The sequence below is a fragment of the Melospiza melodia genome, chromosome 1 (genome assembly GCF_035770615.1).
Source record: "Melospiza melodia melodia isolate bMelMel2 chromosome 1, bMelMel2.pri, whole genome shotgun sequence".
Taxonomy (NCBI): Eukaryota; Metazoa; Chordata; class Aves; order Passeriformes; family Passerellidae; genus Melospiza; species Melospiza melodia.
Window position 1 is genome coordinate 46585331 of NC_086194.1, and position 21286 is coordinate 46606616.

The 21286-nt window shown below is 39.4% G+C and overlaps 2 protein-coding genes across 2 annotated transcripts; one reads left to right on the top strand and one right to left on the bottom strand.

The window, feature by feature from the left end:
• Positions 1-1852: 1852 nt before the first annotated feature.
• LOC134424183 (uncharacterized) lies at positions 1853-8904 on the top strand. The gene is made up of 5 exons (XM_063168155.1): positions 1853-2000; positions 2703-4595; positions 5575-5700; positions 7548-7673; positions 8867-8904. Exons 1-5 carry the CDS (start codon positions 1853-1855, stop codon positions 8902-8904), a joined length of 2331 nt encoding a protein of 776 aa, XP_063024225.1.
• Positions 8905-14443: 5539 nt separating this feature from the next.
• On the bottom strand, positions 14444-21031 carry RP9 (RP9 pre-mRNA splicing factor). Its single transcript, XM_063156746.1, has 6 exons — positions 20825-21031; positions 19119-19149; positions 18214-18343; positions 17808-17899; positions 16311-16372; positions 14444-15248 (listed from the first exon to the last, which is right to left on the bottom strand). Exons 1-6 carry the CDS (start codon positions 21025-21027, stop codon positions 15029-15031), a joined length of 738 nt encoding a protein of 245 aa, XP_063012816.1. The 5' UTR covers positions 21028-21031; the 3' UTR covers positions 14444-15028.
• Between the last annotated feature and the right edge of the window lie 255 nt (positions 21032-21286).

A 21286-nucleotide genomic window follows, 5' to 3' on the forward strand; every position in this document is an offset into this window, starting at 1 on the left:
CTTTCCTCTCCTTCCACCTGCCCCTGTACCTGCAGCCTCTCATTTGGAGATGTGCAACTCCCGAGCAGCAACTCAGAGTCTCGCCTCCTGTAAAAAGGCAGGGTAGAGTCAAACTGCAGCTTCACATTTCATAAATTCCCATGACACATGGTGGAGTACACTGTATGGGAAGAAGTGCTTCTGTGCATATGGAAATAACATTACATTTGTCAGCCCCCTCAGCCATGTTAGGATAGAAGAGCATTGCTTCCTTTACTCAGTACTGAACAACAGGTAAACCCTGAAAGTAAATGTAAACTTGGCCTTGTGTCTTCTGAGGGTTTTTTTGTCTGGAAGAAGTGTTTTTAACTGCAGTTTGAATCAAAAGATTGGTAATGTTTCCCTTTCTTTTTTTATTTACTAAAAAAAAAAAAAGTAATTTCCAACATTATAAAAGGGAAATACCAGATTTACTTAGAGATGCAGCCTAAACATCTGCAAGATGAAACTGCTAGCTTTCTGTACAACAGCTGAAGGCTTTTACAACTATTCCTATCCTTGTGTTTTGATTTTCCTCCCACACAATGATGGAAAAACGTTCCCTGCATCACTGTTAAATGAGCCTCAGGTGGGAGGAGGAGTGGACAAGCAGCAGCTGCCTGCCATAAAGAGGACCTAACCAGGTTTCTTCTGGGATGTAAGCTGCAGCAGCGGTGGCAGCAGCAGCATTGGACTGTAGGTTTTGGGGCTCTAAGGGGGGGAGGAATAGATTAGTTCTTGTAGGGGGTTTTGTTTGGTGGTTTGTTTTGTTTTTGTGGGGTTTTTTTTTTTTTTTGCCTTCTCTGCACCACCCTCCTTCTCAAAGGTCAAAGTAATTCTTTGGCCTGAGGGAGTCTGTGGGCTTTTTGGTGCTTTCAAGAGCTGCACAGGCCACACCACCCTAGATGGAAGCTGAAGAGGGCTCCAGCATTCCTAAGGCATTCTGAAACTCTAGGCTGAACAGTGTGCTAATTTCTAACAGGTCTCAAAATAATTTTGGTACTTTTGTAGCTTTGAAGTGCTTGAATCTTCTAAAGAGTTAAGAGTCCTCTGATTTCTTATAGTCTTGCTTATAAGCTCTGTGTGATAGTGTTGTATTGCTTGCAAGTATTAGTTAACTGAGGAGACATCCAAGTGTGGGAGGAAGTTCTGTCTTGTGAATTTTATATGGCTCTGAATGCAAACTTCTACATAAGGATTTTGGTGGGGTTGTTTTTGCTACCTATCATTTGGTTTAAGCGTAGGAAGCAGGGTGTCACTGAAATACTTGGTTTACTATGTTAGTTAGCTGTCGTTCTTAAGTATAGTATAAAGTACAAATCCTGAATTAATGGAGTTCTTATTGTAATGTGTAACAACATATGCATTAGCATTAAGAAATTAAGAAGAGTTTTCTCCATGAAGCATTAAATGTCTGACTGTGTGAAGCTTTTTTTTTTCTTTGTGTGTGTGTGGGGCCTCTTGCTCAAGGCTAATTCACTGAAGGCTTTTTTATTTAATTAGCTGGAATACTACTTATAGAGATGTATGCATCTAAGACTACTGAAGCTCTGTAGCTTTAGAGCATGTTACAAGGTTGCCTTGAAGGACTAATATCAAGAGCTGTGTACAAAAGCTTGCTTTGCAAAGCCCAACTGAAATATTTGACCTTGATAGCATGTCAGTTTGTTACCTTCTGTTTGGAAGGCAGCAGCTTTCTTTTAGAAGGATATGTTTTCTCTGGGCAGGGAGAGGAATGTCTGCTAAATTCTGACAGAGCACAAAAATAATTAAGTCATGCCGTTCTTAAAGTAGTTGATAATGATTACTTCTCTCTTTCAGCGTTTAAAGAAAAATGAATAGTGCCCCAACTTCAGAAAGTGGATCATATTCCACAAACCACCCAGGACCCTTTATTTATGCACAGCCATCAGCTCAACAGCCTTATCCAAATCCATGGTACCTCAGTTATGCATACAGTCCATACTGCGTACCTGCTCCAGGTAAGACAAACAGCAGCTCTCTGTGGGATCTTTGCTTACTTAGCTACATTCTTCTTTCCCCTGCTCTTGCAGTATCTGTGTTAATGAGCCTCTTGGGAGTTTAACTAATACTTAATAAATCAGATTTTTGACAGCTCTAGCACTACATTAATTCTGCCTTAAATATGTAGCTTGTGGGTGCTTCTGGAGAAGGGAAGCTAAGCAAAATATTAAGTAATGGTCATCCTGCAGACACAGAGCTCCAGAATATACTTAGCAATTAATATGTGTGGGTATATATGAATTCCACATGTGCATGCATGATCGGTATGGATAAATGTAAACTTAAGAAAATAAGGAAGATATTATTAAATAGACCTTGTAAGTGCTATACTTACGTGAACTTCTACCTGGAACTGTCTTTTTCAAAATCCATGCTCTATAATAGTCTGTGAAATAGCCAAAAAAAGCACAGAAAACAACTTGATGAATTGGCCAAGGGATGAAAACAAGCTCTGGTTAAAGTGTAGATGTTGAGATAAACTATTCCCTAATGAAGAACTCTGTTTTTGCACCAGATTTGCTACTAAGCATTGAAAGGTGGCTTGTTTTATTTACAATGTGTCTGATCTTGTAGCTGTCCCTGTCTATGCAAGTAAATATGATTCAGGATGACTAATTTCAGAAAGATATTTGTCTTTTCTTTTTGTCACCAATGTCTAGGCTTCCGAAGTGGAAATCCGTATTTTCCATTTTATTCTGTTGCGCTCCATGAGTACCCTCGATTTTTTGTCCCACAGCATCCAGTGCATGCAAGAATTAACAGAAGGCCTTATTTTAATGCTGCCCCACCTTCCCCTATGTTTTATCATGCAACAAGATTCAGACATTATAATAGCCCTGGGAAGAAAATGGAGACAAAAGAAACACAGACTGATCCTAGACAGCCTGAAAGCAAGCAAAAAAGGCATCAAGATATCCATACAGAAACGAAAGGTTGTGATGCAGGAAATACAGCCTGTGTTTCTCCTGGTATAGGTACAGAGACTGAAAGTACTTCAGAGAAACAAAATTCATTTGGCTCTTCTATTGTGGTAGACAGAGAGTTTCATAATAAGAACCCTGCCAGCTCTACACAGTATAGAAATCTTCCTACTGGAAGCTATGCCTTTGAGAAGGAAGAAGTGAGGATAGAATATGGAAATGGCTCTCCGGCTATTCAGCTGTGGAAATCCTTCAAAGAAACAATCCCATTGTATGACATGGCAAGTGGTAAACCAGTTCCAGAGAACATAGTGCCACGTGACTTGTTTTCTGTTAGCTCGTGTGAAGGCATGATATATGGCCCTCATGAAGGGGAGAATATGCTGCCAGGATCTTCCTTAGATGAGAGAAAAGCTATTGTCACCTCTAAACAGGGTGCTGAAGCTGTGCAAGAGAAAGATGTGCAAAGTAATGAAGTGAAGCTGGATGCAGAAAAGATGGCAAAGTCCCCCCCAGGTGAAACCATGGCAGTGCAAATCGCAGAGCTGGCAAGATCTGTTGGTGTAGACCAACCAGTGGTAATAGCAAAGAAATGTAACACTAAAAGGTCTGCAGGATCAAAAACTTCTCAAGAAGAGCCTGGCTTTATTCAACAAGCAGGACTGCTTCCATCTAATATGGAGGTAATGAATGACTTTCAGCAGAAAAAGCTGAATTTAAGCCACAGTGCAACCAATGAAAGTCAGACAGAAAAAAGTATTTGGTGTGACAAATCAGTTGAGAAGTTTGCTCCCTCTAGCAGCTGGCTGGCTTGTTTGGACGGTATGGACACAACCTACAACGCTTGTTTGCCACAAAGGAAGCGTCGAAGTGTAATCAGTCTGTCTTCTGATGACATGTCCTCTGGAGAGGAAGGCTCATCAACTGATAATGCCCCAGAGTCTTATTTTGTGCCTGACTATGTGCTTCAGAAAAGCATGTACACTCTTCAGAAAAGTACAGAGGGCTCAGAGCAAATTAAAAGTGGTGGATCCCCTAACGTAGATGAAGTGGTAGGAAAGGAGCAGGTGAACAGCCTGAATGATCAAGATGTCGACTCTTCAAACACAAAGATCAAAGAGACTTCCAGTAAAGGTAGAAAGCTGGGAGCCATTTCTAGGTCCTCTAGTCGGAAAGAAGTCGATCCTCCCAACAAAAAAGCAACTAAGAGTTTGTCAGAAGTTGAGGACTCTGAAGAATATTCTGTGAAGGAAGAAGAGGAAGATGAAGATGGAGAGGATGAGTATGAGGAGGATGAGGATGATGACATGGATGAAATTGAGTATTTCTTTCAAGAAGCCCCTCCATATGGCATCTTGAGGCCAAGTAAAGGAAATTTCTACCAAGTTGGCCAGAGAGTGCTTTGGAAACCACCTACAAATGCTGTACCAGCACAACTAATTAGCTGGCCTGCTCAAGAGAAAATAAAGACTAGGAGTGGGCTTGTTGAAAACATTGGTGTAGTTTACAAGCCAAAGAAGAGAGAACAAGATGAAGTTGTATACAGTGACTATGGGTATTATGGAAGAAAGAGGCCTATGACAAGAAGAGAAGGACTTGAACACCAGCGACTGCTACGGAAATTCTTGAGAGGTGAGCTAATTGCTAAGGGCCAAGTGCTGATTAGTAGCATACACAAAGAACACCTAATTGCAGTTTCATATTGTAGCTTAAACTAGTGGGAAGATTAGAGCATGTTGCAGCTTCAAATTTGGCCAAGAGCCAGAAGTCCTGCAGAATACTTTTTTCTGAAGCAGAGGGAAGTTTGCTGCAACTTTTTAGCTATTGTATAAGGACTCTGCATTTTTACAGCTAGCAGAGAATAATGCAGAAACTCTCCTTGTGTTAGATTAGATATATTTAACTGTCTGACATTAATGGCAGTTTATTAATTTGTAAAGCTTAAGATAATTTGGATTATGTGTTTACTGTTGCTTAATATCTTAGAAGCTCTGCATTTAAGCTTATACAGTCTGACTCTCCTATCACAGACTCATGCTGGGTGCATTAAACAGAATTATTATTACCAGGTGGACATACCCTGTGTAACTTTCCTGCAGTTGAGGAGTCAAACATTTTTTTTTAATTGTAGCTGCTGCTTTCTTAGCAAAAACAGTTTTGTACTTTCAGAAAATTGGTGTGAAACATTATTAAATTTGACCTGGGAAAGGACATCTTATTTATTCCAAGGTAGATCCTCTTAGAAATTTGATTAATGTAAACTGAGAATAAGAAGAATTATCAGTTTGCAACTGGTTATATGGTCACTTCAGCAGGTGGCTGCTGTTTAGTAGTGTCTTGCATTGTAAAAAACAACCAAAACAGGGTGATTTACTGCTAATAGCAGGCTTAGTGTTCTTAAACTTTATTTTCTTTGTTCAAAATCTGTACACTTAATATGTCTTGTAATTTTTAAGTGTAATCTCCAGAAAACTGTTTCTATTTCAACAGATTCCTACAATCAGATCCAGTAGCTGGCTTTGCATTCTGGCTTGTGGATCAAACAGTACATCAGCATTACCAAGACTAAATACTGACCTTAATTTTTTTTTTTTTTTTTAATTTTAATTAGGAAGGCTGTTAAGAGAGAACATGGGGATACCACCTGAAGAGTACTGGATTAGAAGTGGTGCTAAACCCAGATTTACCAGCCAAATACGTGGTAGTTTCTCACCTCCAGCAAGGAGCAAAGAACAAGGTACAGCTTTCTCTGTGTGTTTTTGTTCCTAAGGAACATCCAGAAGGATATGATACAAAATAGCAAGCATGTGATAGTTGCATAAGATTTGAAAACAATAAAACTAATCCTTGTTGCTTTGCTATTTATAAAATGCCTTTCAGTCAGTGTATAAGTTTATCTTGGATATATTTATAGCCTTTTCAAACTGAAACATGGTAATAAAGATGCATCAGAGATACTTCTGGGGATTTTTTTTAAAGGTAATTTTATAGAAAATCAAAGCATTAAATGCTTTGATGTGGCCAAAGCAAAGACTTATTTGTGTAAAGTTGTTACTGCCACAAACTGTAATATTATCTCTTTATACAGATAATGCTACTCTTGATAGCATGTGCAGTGGTAGCTCCTAATTTTGATCAGTAAAACATGAAGGGAGTTCTATGTGGTAGCTTCATATGCCAATGCTCAGAAAAACTAGCATGGACCAACAGTTGTGTCACTGCTGAAGAATGATGGAATGCAAATCATTGTGATCTAGCTAAGGAAAAGATGAAGAAAACAGTTATTTTAAAAAGTAATAGCTTAGATAGTTTCTTAGCTCATGAAGCAGAATGTTTTGTTTTTTCTTCTTTATAGTTAATGTCTTACTTGGAGTTCAGATCTGGTTTTGATGCTTTTCAAAGGTGTTTGAGTGTAGGTGCTGTTGGAACAGCTGTGGAATTTGCTGTAGTGTGGATTGCCACTCTCCTGGGTCATGTATTTCAAGTGTCTCAGGATCAGCCTATCAAATAATGGGGTGTGAGGCTATCTTCAGAACAGATGATTTGCTTCTCTTCAGTTCACTGATAATATACATCAGCTTTCCTATATCAACAACCAAGTAGACAGAGTGTTTTCCTTAGTTCTTTCTTTGCATTGCTTTCCTGCTTGAGCACATTGGGGTTTGGGATTATTTGCCTCTTGCATTGGAGGCTTTCTGTATGCAGAGATCAGTGTTGCAGGGTTTTGTTTTTTAATGCTAGCATGCTCTATAAGGCTTGAAAGAATTTTGCTTTAGCAGCACTGCTCTTGGTTCCACTACAATAATGTATAACAATATGGTAATATTTCTAAAATAACCATAAATGACCTTTAACTTTCAGCATGTCTCTTCTGCATCTTTGAATTCACAGATGGTGCAGCAAACTAAGGATGTTTGGTCTATTCCTTGCTTACTCTTCCTCTTTTTCTAGCCCAGGTAGCTGGAAGAAGTCATCACATTCAGTGTTAGGATGCAGGAACTGTTTTTTTCTGAACACTGTTTGTGCCAGTGGACGCTGCAGAAGTGCTATTAAAATTACATTATCTTTAAAAATGTTGCCTATATTAGTATTTGCTTTTTCAAATTTAAGTGCCCTACAAGTAAGGAGGTTTGCCTAAACAAGATATATGGCTTTAGCAGTAATATCATGCACTAAATTTGACTGCTTGACCAGTGTACTTGTAGTGCCTAACTTCACAGGTCTGAAGCTTTTTAAAGACAGTGGGTGAATTGGGTCACTTGGACAGCACCAACTAGTCTTGAACACCTGAAAAGTGAACTAAGGCACAATTATCCAATGTTCTAGGTTCCTTTTTGATCACGTTAACACCTATCCAAATTATAACTCAAAATACAGTGCATCCAGAATTATGGTTAGAAGTGATTAAATGCTGTAGATGTGCAAGACTTGCTTGGCATGTGTAGTGTCAATTTTATCCGCTACTTAAAGCGGGTACAAAAAAGGGAGGGAGGAACACCACAGACCAGCTGGTGAAAATCATGGTTAAATTTGCCTTGAGACTATGCATTGGAGAAATAACACCACTTGTATCTTGTTATTTAGTGTGCCCACCTTTGGTTAAAGCAAAGAAGAAAAGAATGGGCAAGCCACCTTCAAAAGGCAGAGACACAAGACATGAGGTGGAAGAAGCAGAAATGTGGGAGCTGCCTAAACACAGTGTACACAAAGGTTGGTATACAGTGACAAGCTACAAAAATTACTGTTACAAGTGTTTTTTTCTATCTTGGGGACTGATCTTTCTTGGTTTGAACTGCAGGGATGTTGGATAGCTTGTGAAATATGCAGAAAAGGTGAAAGGGAAGCTAAACTATGAGCACTTAATCACCTTGCTATGAATGCAGTGCAGCTTTGACCAGGCTAGGTTCCTTCTTTGTTTAATGTAAGGATGGGGGAGGAAACTCACACCAAAACCTGCTGTTTTAGTCTAGTTGCTCTTCAGACTGCTGTACTGTCTCTTGGAAGTGCTAGGTCCTGTGTCACTTTGCAGTACGTGCTTTTATTTAAGTTGCTAATCTGCCTCAGCCCAAATGATTTGCAATTTGCTACAACAAAAATGCATATAGATAATTCTTAAGATCTCCAACTTTCTAAATAAGGAACTTCTGGCTATTTTGGAGGAGGACAGGGAAAAACAGTGGAGGGAAAAATCAAAATCAACTTGAGTCAGCAACAAATATGCTTTTGTGCATTTGTGTGAGTCTGAAAAGGTTATATATTGAAAAGGGTCAGTAGTTACAAGAAGCTATCTGTAAGATCAGTTTTCTTTCTGGAAAAGAGTAAGTTAGTGCAGAAAAATGAACCCACATATTCCATCAGGAAATACATGAGTAAAAGATAGTGTCTCTCTCTCTCATATAATAGACAAAGGCTTAGACTTTCATCTTAGAAATGTAAGGAAGCTTGGAAACAAACTTAGGCTGAAGTATCTTACTAGTGAAAATCTGCACCAGCCCTGAAGACAGATTGTTTGAACGTTGGTCTTAAAACTTTAATTGCTGACCAGCTTTTATTAAAAGCATCCAGGAAGCTTGCATAATCCCAAAACACTCCTTGTATTTTCCCCAGAAATAGCTGATGTTTCTTGGGTACATTCAACAATGCAGTTATATGAGCACACTGAGAATGTGATGTGAGCTTCACATGGAACTCTTATCTGTTATGCTGAGATATTCTGAAGTCCAAAACCACTCATGCACATTTTATACTAGCTGGGAAGTTGAGTACATAATTCTAGTATCAACCATCAGTGCCTGCAATAGGAAAAGACAATCACTAATATCTAGTCTTTTTTTATTGATATAATTTTGAGGTGGAATATATACATACCTTAACCTTTTTCTTTTTTTTTTTTTTACCTTTAGGGCATGGAACAAAGAAGTCCCTCTCTAAGAAAAGATAATTGCAAATATTGGGGCAGAAGTGTGTGGGGGGAGAGGGGAATACCAAAGTGGTTTTTTGTATAAATCCAAGATTTGATTATAATTCTCTTGCATATTTTGTAAGTTGCTGTTCACTCTAAAAGGGCAAGAAGTGACACTGTGAAGACTGAGTACACAATTAAAATAGAATGAAGTATTTAACACCAAAGACACCTTTTTATAACTGGCACATCCACTATTTAAATAATAAATTTCATGGAATTGCACTTTGAGACTTCTTGTGTTCCATCTTTACACAATAACAAAAAAAACTTGAGATGGCCATGTTTGTGCACAACTGCTATTACAGCATGACAGTTATTGCTGCCCTGTCCTTAAACTCTGCAGGTCTGTGAAGCCTGTCCCTGTTATCTCATAGTCATATGATCTAGACATAAGTACAAGATCCTTTTCTATCGGCTGGATTTGTTTTTGTCAAAATATAGAGGAATATAGTTACAGCTGTATGAAGTTAAGTGCTGTTTCAAACTTTCAAGGCAGTTCCTCAAATCTTACTCTCATGATTGAGGACTAAAACTAAAGCACCGAGTTGATGTGATGCTTCCCTCTCCTCCCCTTTGTCTCTTGAGATTTTTGAGTCCTTTATGGAGACCCTGAGCTGGAGATATGGATCTGAAAGGTAAAACAGAAGATTTTAGTGGTGTGCCCTGTTTTCTGACTTCCTACTGATGACTTCTATGACTTACAGGTGATACTGTCCCTGGAAGTCTCTTTACAGAACTAAGATGATAAAATTCAGTCTGCGCTGAGCTGTCTTAGGAATAATGGTAACAGACTGATCTAGATGAGGTGGATAGCTCAAAAAATATGCATTTCTTTTTTTTCATGTCTAGGAAGGCTATTATTACTGTGTGAGAAGAATAAATATGATATTGCCAATCTTGAATGATTTGCAAATAAAATTATAGCATCAGTGAAGAAAATGGGAAAACAACAACAACAAAAAAAAAAAAAAAACAAAAAAAAAAAAACCCCCAAAAAAAAAAACCCCCAAACCAAAAAAAACCCCATCTGGTTTGCCTTAAAATAGGGTGGGGTGAATGGACAGACAGAACTTGTCTTTTGCCTCCTTTCCCATCTTCTTAATCTGTCTGGGCCCTAGAGTAAGCTACATGGATAAAAGCAGCATTTCCTGTGACTATTTAGGTTTTGTGCCTATCTATTACTAGTTTGCCCTCTATCTGAAGTTATGCTGTTTTCCCTTTTAGTGAGGAGTAGTGATATTTCCCTACCCAATTGATCCTATCTCTTTATTATTTTTAATACCACCTGGTTAATTGTTAAAGCTCTGCTATAACTACAGCCTTTACCACAAGCTGTTAGAGGAAAGAAGTCATTGTGATGAAAAGTTTTCAATTCCTTTTTGCTTCAAGCAATGAAAGAAAATAAATGCACTAAAAATTCTTGTCTTCTGTGCTGCATGAAATCTCTGCACCAGAACAACAAAGAATAAAATGAGAAATTCAAGCATGGAGCTTTTTCACCCATTTCTGCTGATAGCCTTAGCTGTATCTTTTGCTGCTTATCTTATAAAGGAGTATCCATGACCTCACAATCAGATGGCATTCTTACTTTTGGGAATGGGTAATACTTGACAGGTACTCCAAATGATCATGTTGGTCATCCTTTTACAGGTCTTGCACTACTTGGTGTGATTTCCACTCAGATGCAAGATGTAATTTAGGACGTGGTGGTGCTCCTGAGAGGACTTGAGGGAGTAGCAGTAGGAGAGTTTACACAGCTCTTTGTCTGAAAAGAAATGCTATTTTAAACTGGTTATAGCTTGTACTATACCTGTGCTATGCCCAATACTTAAAGCAGTGTGCATGAATGTGTTCAAGAAATAATTAGTTGATAAGGTTATGTGCAGTGTAGTTTACTCTAACAGTACTAGTCCTCTGACTTTAAAACTAAATCTTCTACTTGGCTTTTTTTTCCATTCAGCAGTAAGGACAATGTCTGGATTGCATCTTAACTGGCTCACAGCTGAAACTAACGTTCCAGTGAGTCAAAAGGCCATGCTTCACAAAGGCAGTGAAGTACAAACTGCATTTAAAAGGCTGGGAGCTCAAGCCTAGGCTCTTGTTTATTCAGCCAGGTAACCAAGGCCCAGTGCTATTTAGTTTTGCAGATGCACATACGTGTCAGCCGTTGTTCCCCCTGCAGCCAGACTGACTGCCCAGTGACTCACTGCAGCGCTGGCAGGGCTGTGACTTGGTAACTGTCGCACTACTGCATTGCCTTGGAAGTTTCACTTGCTTCCTGCAGCATCTCCTGAAAGGCAGCTGAAGAATCTATTTACTGCTTGGCACACCAGCAACAAACCTTAGAGGCCTCTGGGATTGCCATACTGAGAGCATTGTTTGGACAGACTTACTGTCTGTGGCTCAGGATTTCTAAATCATTATTTGTAGCTAACTGAATCCTCTGTTGCAAAGTGGGTGTGGTGTAATTACTGACGTGGAGCTCTGGGTTCTGCTGGCTTGCCAGGTACTAATTCTGGATTTTAATTTTCAGTTTGGTAACACCTGGATGCCATAAAATTTGTTTTGCCTTTTACAATGTCTGGTGTTCTGCCTTATACTGGAAAATATTAACCACAGGTCTTTCTATTAAAATCAAACAAAGGCAGAACAGAGCTAATGGCAAAAAAAAAAAAAAAAAAACCAAAAAAAAAAACCCCAAAACCAAAAAAAAACCCCAAAACCCAAACCCCAAAAGCCTATAACACTCATGGCATGCAAACTGAAGGCATACCAAGGAAAAATGAATTTATTCCTTTTTTAGAGTACTAGCTTCCCCTGACTTCCTGCCACTGGCTGTCTCACTCAAAAAGACAATAAACCCCATCTAATTGAGTGGCCAAAGAATTAAGGAAAGCATCAGTATTTCACCTGAAATATCTTTCTTACAAAAATGATGCAGAGTTTGAAGATCAAATACCTGGGAAGCTGTATTGCCTTTGAGGGTTGTTTTAGCTGCATTTAACACTTCTTTAGTTTCATGGGACTATATAATTATGCTATTACTATCACTCGGGCTTCAACAGAACATTCAAATGGAAATAAATGTCTATAAAAAAGACAAGAAAAAATGTTTTTTGAAAAAAAGCCTTAAATGGTTATGATTTAAAAAGTAAGGCTAGTCAGTTTTTCAAGACTATAACTTTCTATCCTGCGTTCTGGGTTTACTTCAACATAGAACTGCTTTTCATTAATCTAAAGGGGTGTTGGTATTTATCTCTAGTCTACATATTTTTAAAAGACTTATCTTAAATGACAGCTTTGGCACTGTTTAAAATGCCAAATGATGACATGAATCATGCTTCTCAGCACTCTAGCCCTGGCTGTTAAAAGAGCTCCTATAAATCTTAATCTATTGGAACTGTTAAAGTTTGAAATGCTACTTTTATGAGTTGCAGCAAAGACCTACATGGGATATGACAGGGGCTTATAAAACTGGAACTGACATAGGGAGAACAAACAGGAATCAGTTACTCACGTACCCTCCAGTGTAAGATTAAAGGTGTGTGAAATTAAACTAGTACAAAGCAGTGGGAAAGCTAATTGCTACAGAGTAATAAATAATGAAGATGAATTCATTGCTAAGGAAAACGGCAAAGTTTATAAGCAGTGCGTGGATATAAAATAAAATATATCCATGGCCACTAAACACTAAAATCTAACCCATGATTCTAAGTACCTGCACCACAGGTACTCCCAGCAGTAGAGGGTGAGAGAGCAGTTCAGTGAAGTAACAGAAATAACAGCAGAGCTTGCACTGCTCTGCTGTGGAGGTGTGTTCTATAAACCCTGACTGGAAAGATACTGTGCCTTTAGTCAGGCATAGAAAAGTTATTTGGCATCTCAAACATTTAAATTAGATTTGATACAAGTTAGAAATGGTCTCCTAATGTATTTTTCTTAATTGTTATAATAATAAACCCTGACTGATACAAAGAGAGAGTTCCATAAACAAGGAAGGGGATTGCAAAGGAAGAACTGAATTTGTTTATATTAAACTGAGCTTCAGAACAATCTTAAATGACAAAAGCTGAAGTAACTGAAGAGATGCTAAGTTAGCCCTGCTCTAGACAAGCCTGTGTAAGAGTTTTCTCGGAATGCATCAGGTCAATATCAGGCTTCCAGCATCTGTTCAATAATCTATAAATGCATTAATCTCAGCCCCAAGTGTGGCAATACAAGAATCCTAGAATGTTTTGGGTTGGAAGGGGCTGTAAAGATCATCTAGTTTCAACCCCCTGCCACACAGGGCCACCTTCCACTAGAACAGGTTGCCCAGAGCCCTGTCCAACCTGTCCAAGAGAATCAGTCCATTATAGAGATCCCTATGCTATTTCAGCTGTTAAATCTTTTTCTGGTGAAAGAACAAGGCCCTTGGGATTTGATAATGCTGCTGATATAGGGAACTACCATGGGTCACCAGTAAATCCCATCACAGGGAGATTTGCTAAATACAAGACAAAATACAACTCTACCTTCAAGGTCTGGGAATATGATACAGAAACTTCTTGTAAGTAGGCCTTGCTTATCTTGTTTTTCCTCAGAACATACTGTGAATGACTGGCAAGGAATGGGGGGGGTTGTTTTTTCTAAACCACTCTAGGACATGTAGGAGGGAGAAAAAACATTTTAATTTATACTTTCCCTTGTTCTCTCTTCCAAAGCTTTGAAGAAAATAAAACAATCTTGGCTGCATTGTACCCTATGACTCCTTGACTTCACTGTTAATGTTCACTCTACTGTATTAGAGCTGTATCGTGTGGGGGTTTTTCTTCAACCTTAGCATACCCACAGAGACTAAAGTCTATAAAGCTCTTTCAAAGCAAATCCAGTTTTCTCTTTCCTTTTGCACAGTACCAATATCCACCATCTAGTTCCTCATTTCACAGCTCTCTACTAATGTACCTTGAGACTTCAAAGAGAGTTGGTTACTGTAAACTGCTGTTTATAGCTATCTCCATCTTCCTGGTTGAGTCTGCAAGATTATTTAAAAGTGTGGTCAGTATGTGAGGTCTAATAAGTACAAAAAATGTTCTCTTCTTCCTGCTTACAAATTCTTTACTATTATTGTGGTTTCATGCATAGTTGAAAACCATTTTGAGAGCCTTACACATTTATATTCTTGTGGGATGATTCAAAAAAATGTTACCTCATCAAATCTAGTAAATATAAAAAGTGTGAATTTATTACCCCTAAGCCTTTTAAAAAGGAAACCTCCCTCAACTTGTACCAAAACAACTGATACTGCAGAACGTGCAGAAATGCATCTTTTTAATTTCTTATGTGGAACCTTCCTTTTAAAATAACTAAACCTACTACCTCTTTACAGTTAAGTTGAATATTTAGCATCATTACACTTGGCTCCCACTTCTATGGTTTAGACACTGGACATGTTTCACTTCAGGTGTTTCAGAACTGTGTATTAATGATGGTGATGTTGAGATTTTGTTACACACACGCCAAATAAAAAATCAAGTCTTGCAGATGCTGCAATTTTGTCATAAAATAAATCTCCTTGATTACCTTTTGTCTCCTGCAGCAGAACTCTTTTATTTCCCTAGCTGCCAATATTAGGATAAGTACACAGAAGTTCAGCACGTACGCGCAGAAGAAAATACAGTACAACCTGCTCATTACAAGCACTGGAAGGGAACCCTCAGGGCTCTGCATGGTGCAAACTGCAGTCCTGGTACGATGAGGCTTTGTATATGATAAAATAATTTCATGGAGTAAAGACACTTCAACAGACAGTCTGCTAATGCTACAGGTTTGTCGGTGGTCGCTGCTTTCTGCTGCTGGTCACAGGCAGCAATGCAGAGGCCCCATCTGACCAAGCTGGGTGAGTCTCAGCATGGGTTTTACAAAGATATGGTTCAATGCAGCTTTCTTCTTTCTGGCTGCAGAGGGGCAGAAGAGGATGCCAGTGTAGGATGCCGTATGCATACACATGTATGTTTCAAGTTTAATAAAGCCCTTTCTGGTGTTTTCCTCCTCGTTCTTTGGATCTTTCCCCACAGTTCACAAGTAGAGGGGTCAATGAGCATGCAGCAGGTGACTGCTGTCAGTCAGATTCTGACTTGTCATTAGATTTGGATGATTTATGCTTCCTCTTTTTCTTCTTCTTCTTTTCTTTCTTTTTCTTTTCCTTTTTTCTCTTTTTCTTCTTGTGTTTATGTTCTGAGGAAGTGGAGCTGCTGCCATCTTCATCATCGTCATCACTGTCATCACTGCTATCAGATTCTGAGGTAGAGTCCTCCAGGAGCTGCTTCAGTTGCTGTATCCTGAGTTTAAAATACGTGAATGAGAATCCTTTCTAGCTTGTCTTTCCCCCCTAGCTTTCATCCTTCCTTCCTGGCCTGAGGAATGGTTGAGCTGCATGCAAAGGGCAGGGGAACGCTTCCTCTTTCGCTTAATTACACTCTCGTTACAGATAATATCATGGACTGATAAAAGCAACTCCCTTGAGACAAGCAGATGTTCTGCTTTCAGGGACTTTCCATCCCATTGGACAGGAAAGGCAGACAGGCTTATTAGCTTATTTATGTGTGCAAAATAATAAGGCAACAGCTAACACCAGCCCACCTGGTGATAAGAAGTTCTATGCTTATCCCTACAGAGGCATATTGGGATTAGGATATTATGACATTCATTGTCCTACTGATACAGAGGGGATGTCAGTGAAGCTGAGAGAGCAGGTTCTACTCTGGATGCAGAAGTATTTTTGAAAGGCATTCTTCTTTTGTACTCTCAAGGATTAGGGACAAAATATTGGCTTATTTTATTGTTGTCTTCTGTATCCTCTTCAAGGATTCCTCTCCAAGAGTGCTGCTCTATGGGCTACCTATAGTTTGTTCAGTTATCCCACTGAAGCAGCTCAAGCAAGAAAGCAGCATAATGACCTCACAAAAGTAGCAATATCAGGGGCCTAGAACTAGCTTTCTAAACCCCCACTTCATTTCTACTGAAAACATTCTGACAAACCACATTTTAGAAAACACCTCAGCGAAGTCAGTGAAAGAAAAAAAATAAATCAAACTGTTTCTTCAGGCCTAAACCAAAACTACACCCAAGTACCTGAATATTATGGCATAAATGCATATAACTGCCCTTTAAACTTTGTTTTGGGGAGAATACAAAAGCTAAAGAATTGAAGTGATTGGAAGTATTAGAGAGTGATTATTTAGAAAGTAGAAATGCATTAGTCTATCAACATAAAGAAACTGCCATTAAAAAACCGTTCTGGACTAAAAATAAGCTCCTATAAAAAGGTCACCTATACATTAGTGCCACATTACCAAAATAAAAACTAAATTGAAAATGCTGTTTACTACAGGCACACTCACCTCTTTTCTTTTTCATGACGCTTATTTTCCCTTATTATATCATACATTGGATCTTCATGTGCCTTTAAAATGGAAAACAGGAAATGCAATGTTATCACCAATGGTTTTATCTTCTAAAAAAATAAACCAAAGCAACCATATGCAAGAGGCTTTTATCAAAAGACAGAATATGCTTAGCAAGCTCTTAATTCACTGTCAGACTTAGCACTGCTCACCTGAACTTTTCCTGTATTTGCTTTAGGGAAAGGTTATCTAGCCACATCTCCAAAGAAGGGGACCTTCCTTAGGTATGCATCTCACTACCTCTCCAATCACAGCCAACTATGAGAATCCCATACATAATCTGTGGGAATAGCTAGACTTAGATAGAATACTCAAGTTCAAAATAATGATCTGTACCCTCACAGTACATTTTAAAAATCTGGATATAAACAAACAGGAATACAGGAGTAAGGAATATAAGATATGGACAATGAAGCTGGAGTTGTTCCATTATGCTGTGCACCAAAATTACTGGTTCTAAAATCAAATTAAATGGGCACTGCAGCAAAAGATAGATGTGAAGGAAGACAGCAAATAAACTTTGCAGACATTTAAGGTGGGTTCATGCCATGCAAGAATGCAGAAAAAAGGTGGGGTGGTCATTTCTGTTGGAAGATTAAGCAAACAAGTCCAACAGAGAGGAGAGATGGCCGATGCTGACCAGAGGTGGGACCTGAAATTTCAGGAGCAAATGAAAGATGTTGGGAATGCACCATGAAGGGCCTTGGACATACAACAACAGCTTGATGCAACAAAGAAGCCTGAGGGAAAATGAAAACTAGAGGCAGTCTGGTCATGGGAAAGGACTAAAAATACTCTTTGCAGTTGCATATAATTAGTACAAATCCAGAACCTGGACAGACTAAGCCAAGATTACATTTCTCAAGGACAGAAATGAGGACATAAGACATGAAGTGATGACAGCTTGAAATATAGGTCAATGATGCAGAGCAACAGAAATTGTTAAAGAGATCACACAGGAAGAATTTGCAGAACTGAGATGTAGCTTCATGCAGCAAGAGATCAGACTTGTAGACAATGACTGGATAACAGACCTAGACAACAGCATTCATGATGTGGTTGTTCACAGTGAGAGCAGAAGGCTTGAAGCAGCTGTAATGTGGGCAGCTCAAGCTCGACTAAACATTTTTTGTTATGTTGACATTTTGATCACAAAAAAAAATAATTGTTGAAACAGGTTCTTGAAGATTTCCAATTTATATGTAAAAATTATTAATTTTCCTCTTGAAGAGTAGATTTTCTGCAAAGTAGTCAAACATCCAACCACACCTGTAGCTTTTTCTTTATTAGAAGATTTTCGGCATCTATGTTATACTAGAGACAGAGAAAAAGTCCTTAATAAAGCATCATCTAACAGGCTTATCTTCAGCTGCAAGATTATGCATTATCAGTACTAAAAAATACAAGCAGTAATACTACAATATTGGTACTCACTACTCTAAATTGTTCCAACTTCTGATTGCCTTTAATAAAGAATGGGCATTCCTTATCTCCTGTTCTGTGTCCATAACGTTTACATCTCCAACCTTTAAAAAAAAAAAAGTAGCAGTAAACTGCACCTCTGAGACAGATCAGAAGAAGCATAAAAAAGCCAAAACCACATTTCTGCAAAATATTTTCCATCTGTTGGAAGAAACAAGAGAAACACAACCACCATGTTGATAAATCAATGCATAAAATACTAGGCTATTACAGCCTTCAAGATACTGTTTGCTTTTCTATCAATATGATGTCAATCTACCTGGACTTCATCATCTGTCCACCAGACATTCTGCCCTCCCACAGTGTGAATGGATGGTATATGATGGTCTAATGACATCTGGAATATTTTCAGCCTTACACTGCATAACTTTGACTTCTTTTCCCAAAGGCATCCAAAGCCCTTTGGTTGGGGCATGTGCCAGGAATTCCCGTGCACTTTCATTGCCTGGTACATCAGGTATGCAGTCTTCTGGTTTTGTTTCATTCTCCTATGGAAAAAAAAATAAAAAAAAAAAAGAAGCAGAAAGATAAGGACAATAAAGTAACTTCCTTTTTTTTAACTTTGCTAGAATTAATACTTCAAGTGTACAGACCTTCACTTTACAGGAAACATATTTCCTCCATTACCTTTTTTCCTGGTAACATACAAAAGATTTAAAATACTTGACCCTTTCTTTTTTTCTCACCCTTGAATTTTGCAGCCAGAACTTTGCTGTACAGGAATTTCAATCCTTCCCATCCATTTATTTGAATAAATAATAGAAATGAAAACTTAACACAAAGCAGAGACTTTGTTATCCTCTTCCTGCTAGAAAGACATAACAATTACAAGGAAGCCTTTACAACATGGAGCAGTTATTTTTTAGGTTAAAAACATTACTTTATTGCTTAGGTATATAAATTTGGCAAAAGTAATGACCATGATGAAAGAATTATTTTGGCCTAAGCAATAGAGAAGAATCCTGAAAAGATGTCATTCAAACCAAAAATCTGCTTTCCTTAAATGGCTCCCGTCTATCCACACTATTAAATACTGCATGAAGTATGCTAAGAGATGATGAAAGACCTGGTCTCCTTCTATCTGATCCTGGGCATTTCACTCTGGATCACCAAGATAAAGTAGTCAGCTTGTAATGATTCTCTGAGTTTTTTCTGGGAAGCACTTCTCTCTGTCATTTATATAGGTGTCATAGACACTTAAACACCTAAGAATTTATTGTGAAAATCCCTCATAATGCTAGAAAATGACTGCTTTTTACCAACCTTAATTAGCCCAGGGGGAGGTTTCTCATAGCTGAAAAGCAATAGAGATATTGTTACTCTGCAGCTTAGCACAGACAAATGAATTGAAAAAATACATTTTTTCAGTGGTATTGAGTTAAAGCCTTCAGCTCATATTTTTCCTAAAATTTTACCCTAATTAAGTTATAAGTAAGAACTACAGCAGAACATGGATACAGCAAGCTGAGAGACAGCATTTATCATATTAGTACACACATCTCTTGCAACATCCTTCAGATTCATATTCTTGTGGGAGCACAACTACTTCCTGGGGATATGTGGTACACTTGATCTAGCTTCAGTTACCACACATGCATAATTCTCTTTTTCTGTTGCACCCCTCCCCAAGGTCTCCAAACTTCTTTACTCCAGCACTGCTGAATCACAGACATAGCCAGCTGAAACTGTCAAGTCAGACAGTTCCTTACATCTAGCTTTGCCAGCCAAACCTAATACATAATAATTTCATCATCTTCTGTGCATTAAACCTAAAGACAGAGCCCTAGTGACCAAAGTACCATATTTTCTGCAGCATTTCTTTGGGGTCAACAGTAGATAAAACATTTGCTAAAATCTAAGCAGCAAACAGGTACTACATAGAGCACACAGCACCTGACATAATACATGTGCTAAGGAGTTAAATGCCAGGGCATTTTACAAAATGGTCCTGGAGGTAAAGAATACACATTACTTAGAAAGATGCATGTCTGTATAACTGAATTTGTACTGGGTACTCAAATCCCATCTGTATTTAAACAGATACACTGTTTTCTGTAATCTGCTGCCTTAGTGAATGTGTAGAGTGATCTTAGAAGAGAACTGAGATTTTTTCAGGGCTGTTTTCCAATGAAACAAGAAGAACAGCACTGCGCAAGCCCGGAGTCCCAAAATCTTCTGCTTTATGGCAGACTCTTTTCAACAGGACTCTCCAGACATTACCCACATATTAACTCAGCAGGATACGAAAGGTTTGTACTGCCTGTGCATCATTTTAGGCCGTAAGTTTGATGGCATAGGCATTATTTCATCAGCTTAGCTGTGCACACACAGACACCCCTACATACCTACGGGATTGCTAGGCACAGTCATACTAATACAATCAGAACAGCAGGGTGGTTAAAGTATGTTCATCCCATCTTTATAACACTAACTTTGCAGTGCTTTTTGGTGCATTTAATAACAAACTGAGTTTCACTTGCACGTGGAAAAAAACAAAACAAAACAAAATCATGTTCTTGTATATCTTCTGACCTTTTTACTCCATTAAAACAGTTAACTCCTTTTCGGTGAAATAACAAAATAACATAAACCTCTTACAGCACCTTTTTATCCCAATTTCTTTTTGTTTCTTTTTTGGGGTGGGTTTTTTTTGGTTTTTTTTTTTTTTTTTTAGTCTATTCTAGTGGAACAACCTCTGCTCCTATGCTGCATCTGTCAGACCTGGAGGAACCCGGGGGGCTCCGGGTCTGGAGCCTTCTGTGCCCCAACAAGCCCTTCATAAACCCCCAAGCAACTCTGCAAGTGGCCCCGAACTCATTCTGCCGGCTCACCCCTAAGGGGACAGGGGAACAATAATCACCACTCCCAAAAAAACCCTAAACTCTGCACTGGAAACGAGCCCCAAATGCCAAATGCAGGGCAGAGCCGGGGCGGGAGCCGCGGGCAGCCTCCCCTCCTCCGCTCCTTACAAAGACTCCAAGTGCTGGATCTTCTGCAGCTGCTGCGCCTCCTGCCTCTTCCGCTTCCTCTCATGCCGCTCCTGGCTCCTGCCGCCGCTCGCCGCGGGCTCCGCATGGCTCCTGGCCCGCGCCTGGCTGCCCCTCGCCGCCGCCTCCTCCTCCGCTCCCTCCTCCTCGTCCTGCCCCTGCCCCCTGGGCGCCCGCTGGGCCATGGCCGCGGCGGCCACAGCCGCGGCGGACGGCGGGGCCCCGGCGACGCCCCCTGCCCGCCCTCCGCATCCCGGTTTCCGGCCGAGCGCCGACTTCCTCCGGCGCCGGCAGCCCCGGCTCCCCGCCCCTCACGGAGCCGGCCGGGCGCGGGGCTGCCCCGCCGGAGCCTCAGGCACCCCCGGCAGCTTACCGGGAGTTCGGAGTAACGTGCGGAGTGTTGTGTCTTCCAAACACCGATATATTAAAAAAAGCAACCAAACA

Excerpts from the sequence above, each read along its gene's own strand:
- LOC134424183 (XM_063168155.1), top strand. The coding sequence starts at position 1,853 with ATGAATAGTGCCCCAACTTCAGAAAGTGGATCATATTCCACAAACCAC. Across the intron at positions 2,001-2,702 it reads ATACTGCGTACCTGCTCCAG|GCTTCCGAAGTGGAAATCCG; the intron begins GTAAGACAAACA and ends ACCAATGTCTAG. Across the intron at positions 4,596-5,574 it reads GCTACGGAAATTCTTGAGAG|GAAGGCTGTTAAGAGAGAAC; the intron begins GTGAGCTAATTG and ends AATTTTAATTAG.
- RP9 (XM_063156746.1), bottom strand. The coding sequence starts at position 21,027 with ATGGCCCAGCGGGCGCCCAGGGGGCAGGGGCAGGACGAGGAGGAGGGA. Across the intron at positions 18,344-19,118 it reads CTCCCCCTGGGCTAATTAAG|GAGAATGAAACAAAACCAGA; the intron begins GTTGGTAAAAAG and ends TTTTTTCCATAG. Across the intron at positions 16,373-17,807 it reads AGTTGGAACAATTTAGAGTA|GCACATGAAGATCCAATGTA; the intron begins GTGAGTACCAAT and ends TCCATTTTAAAG.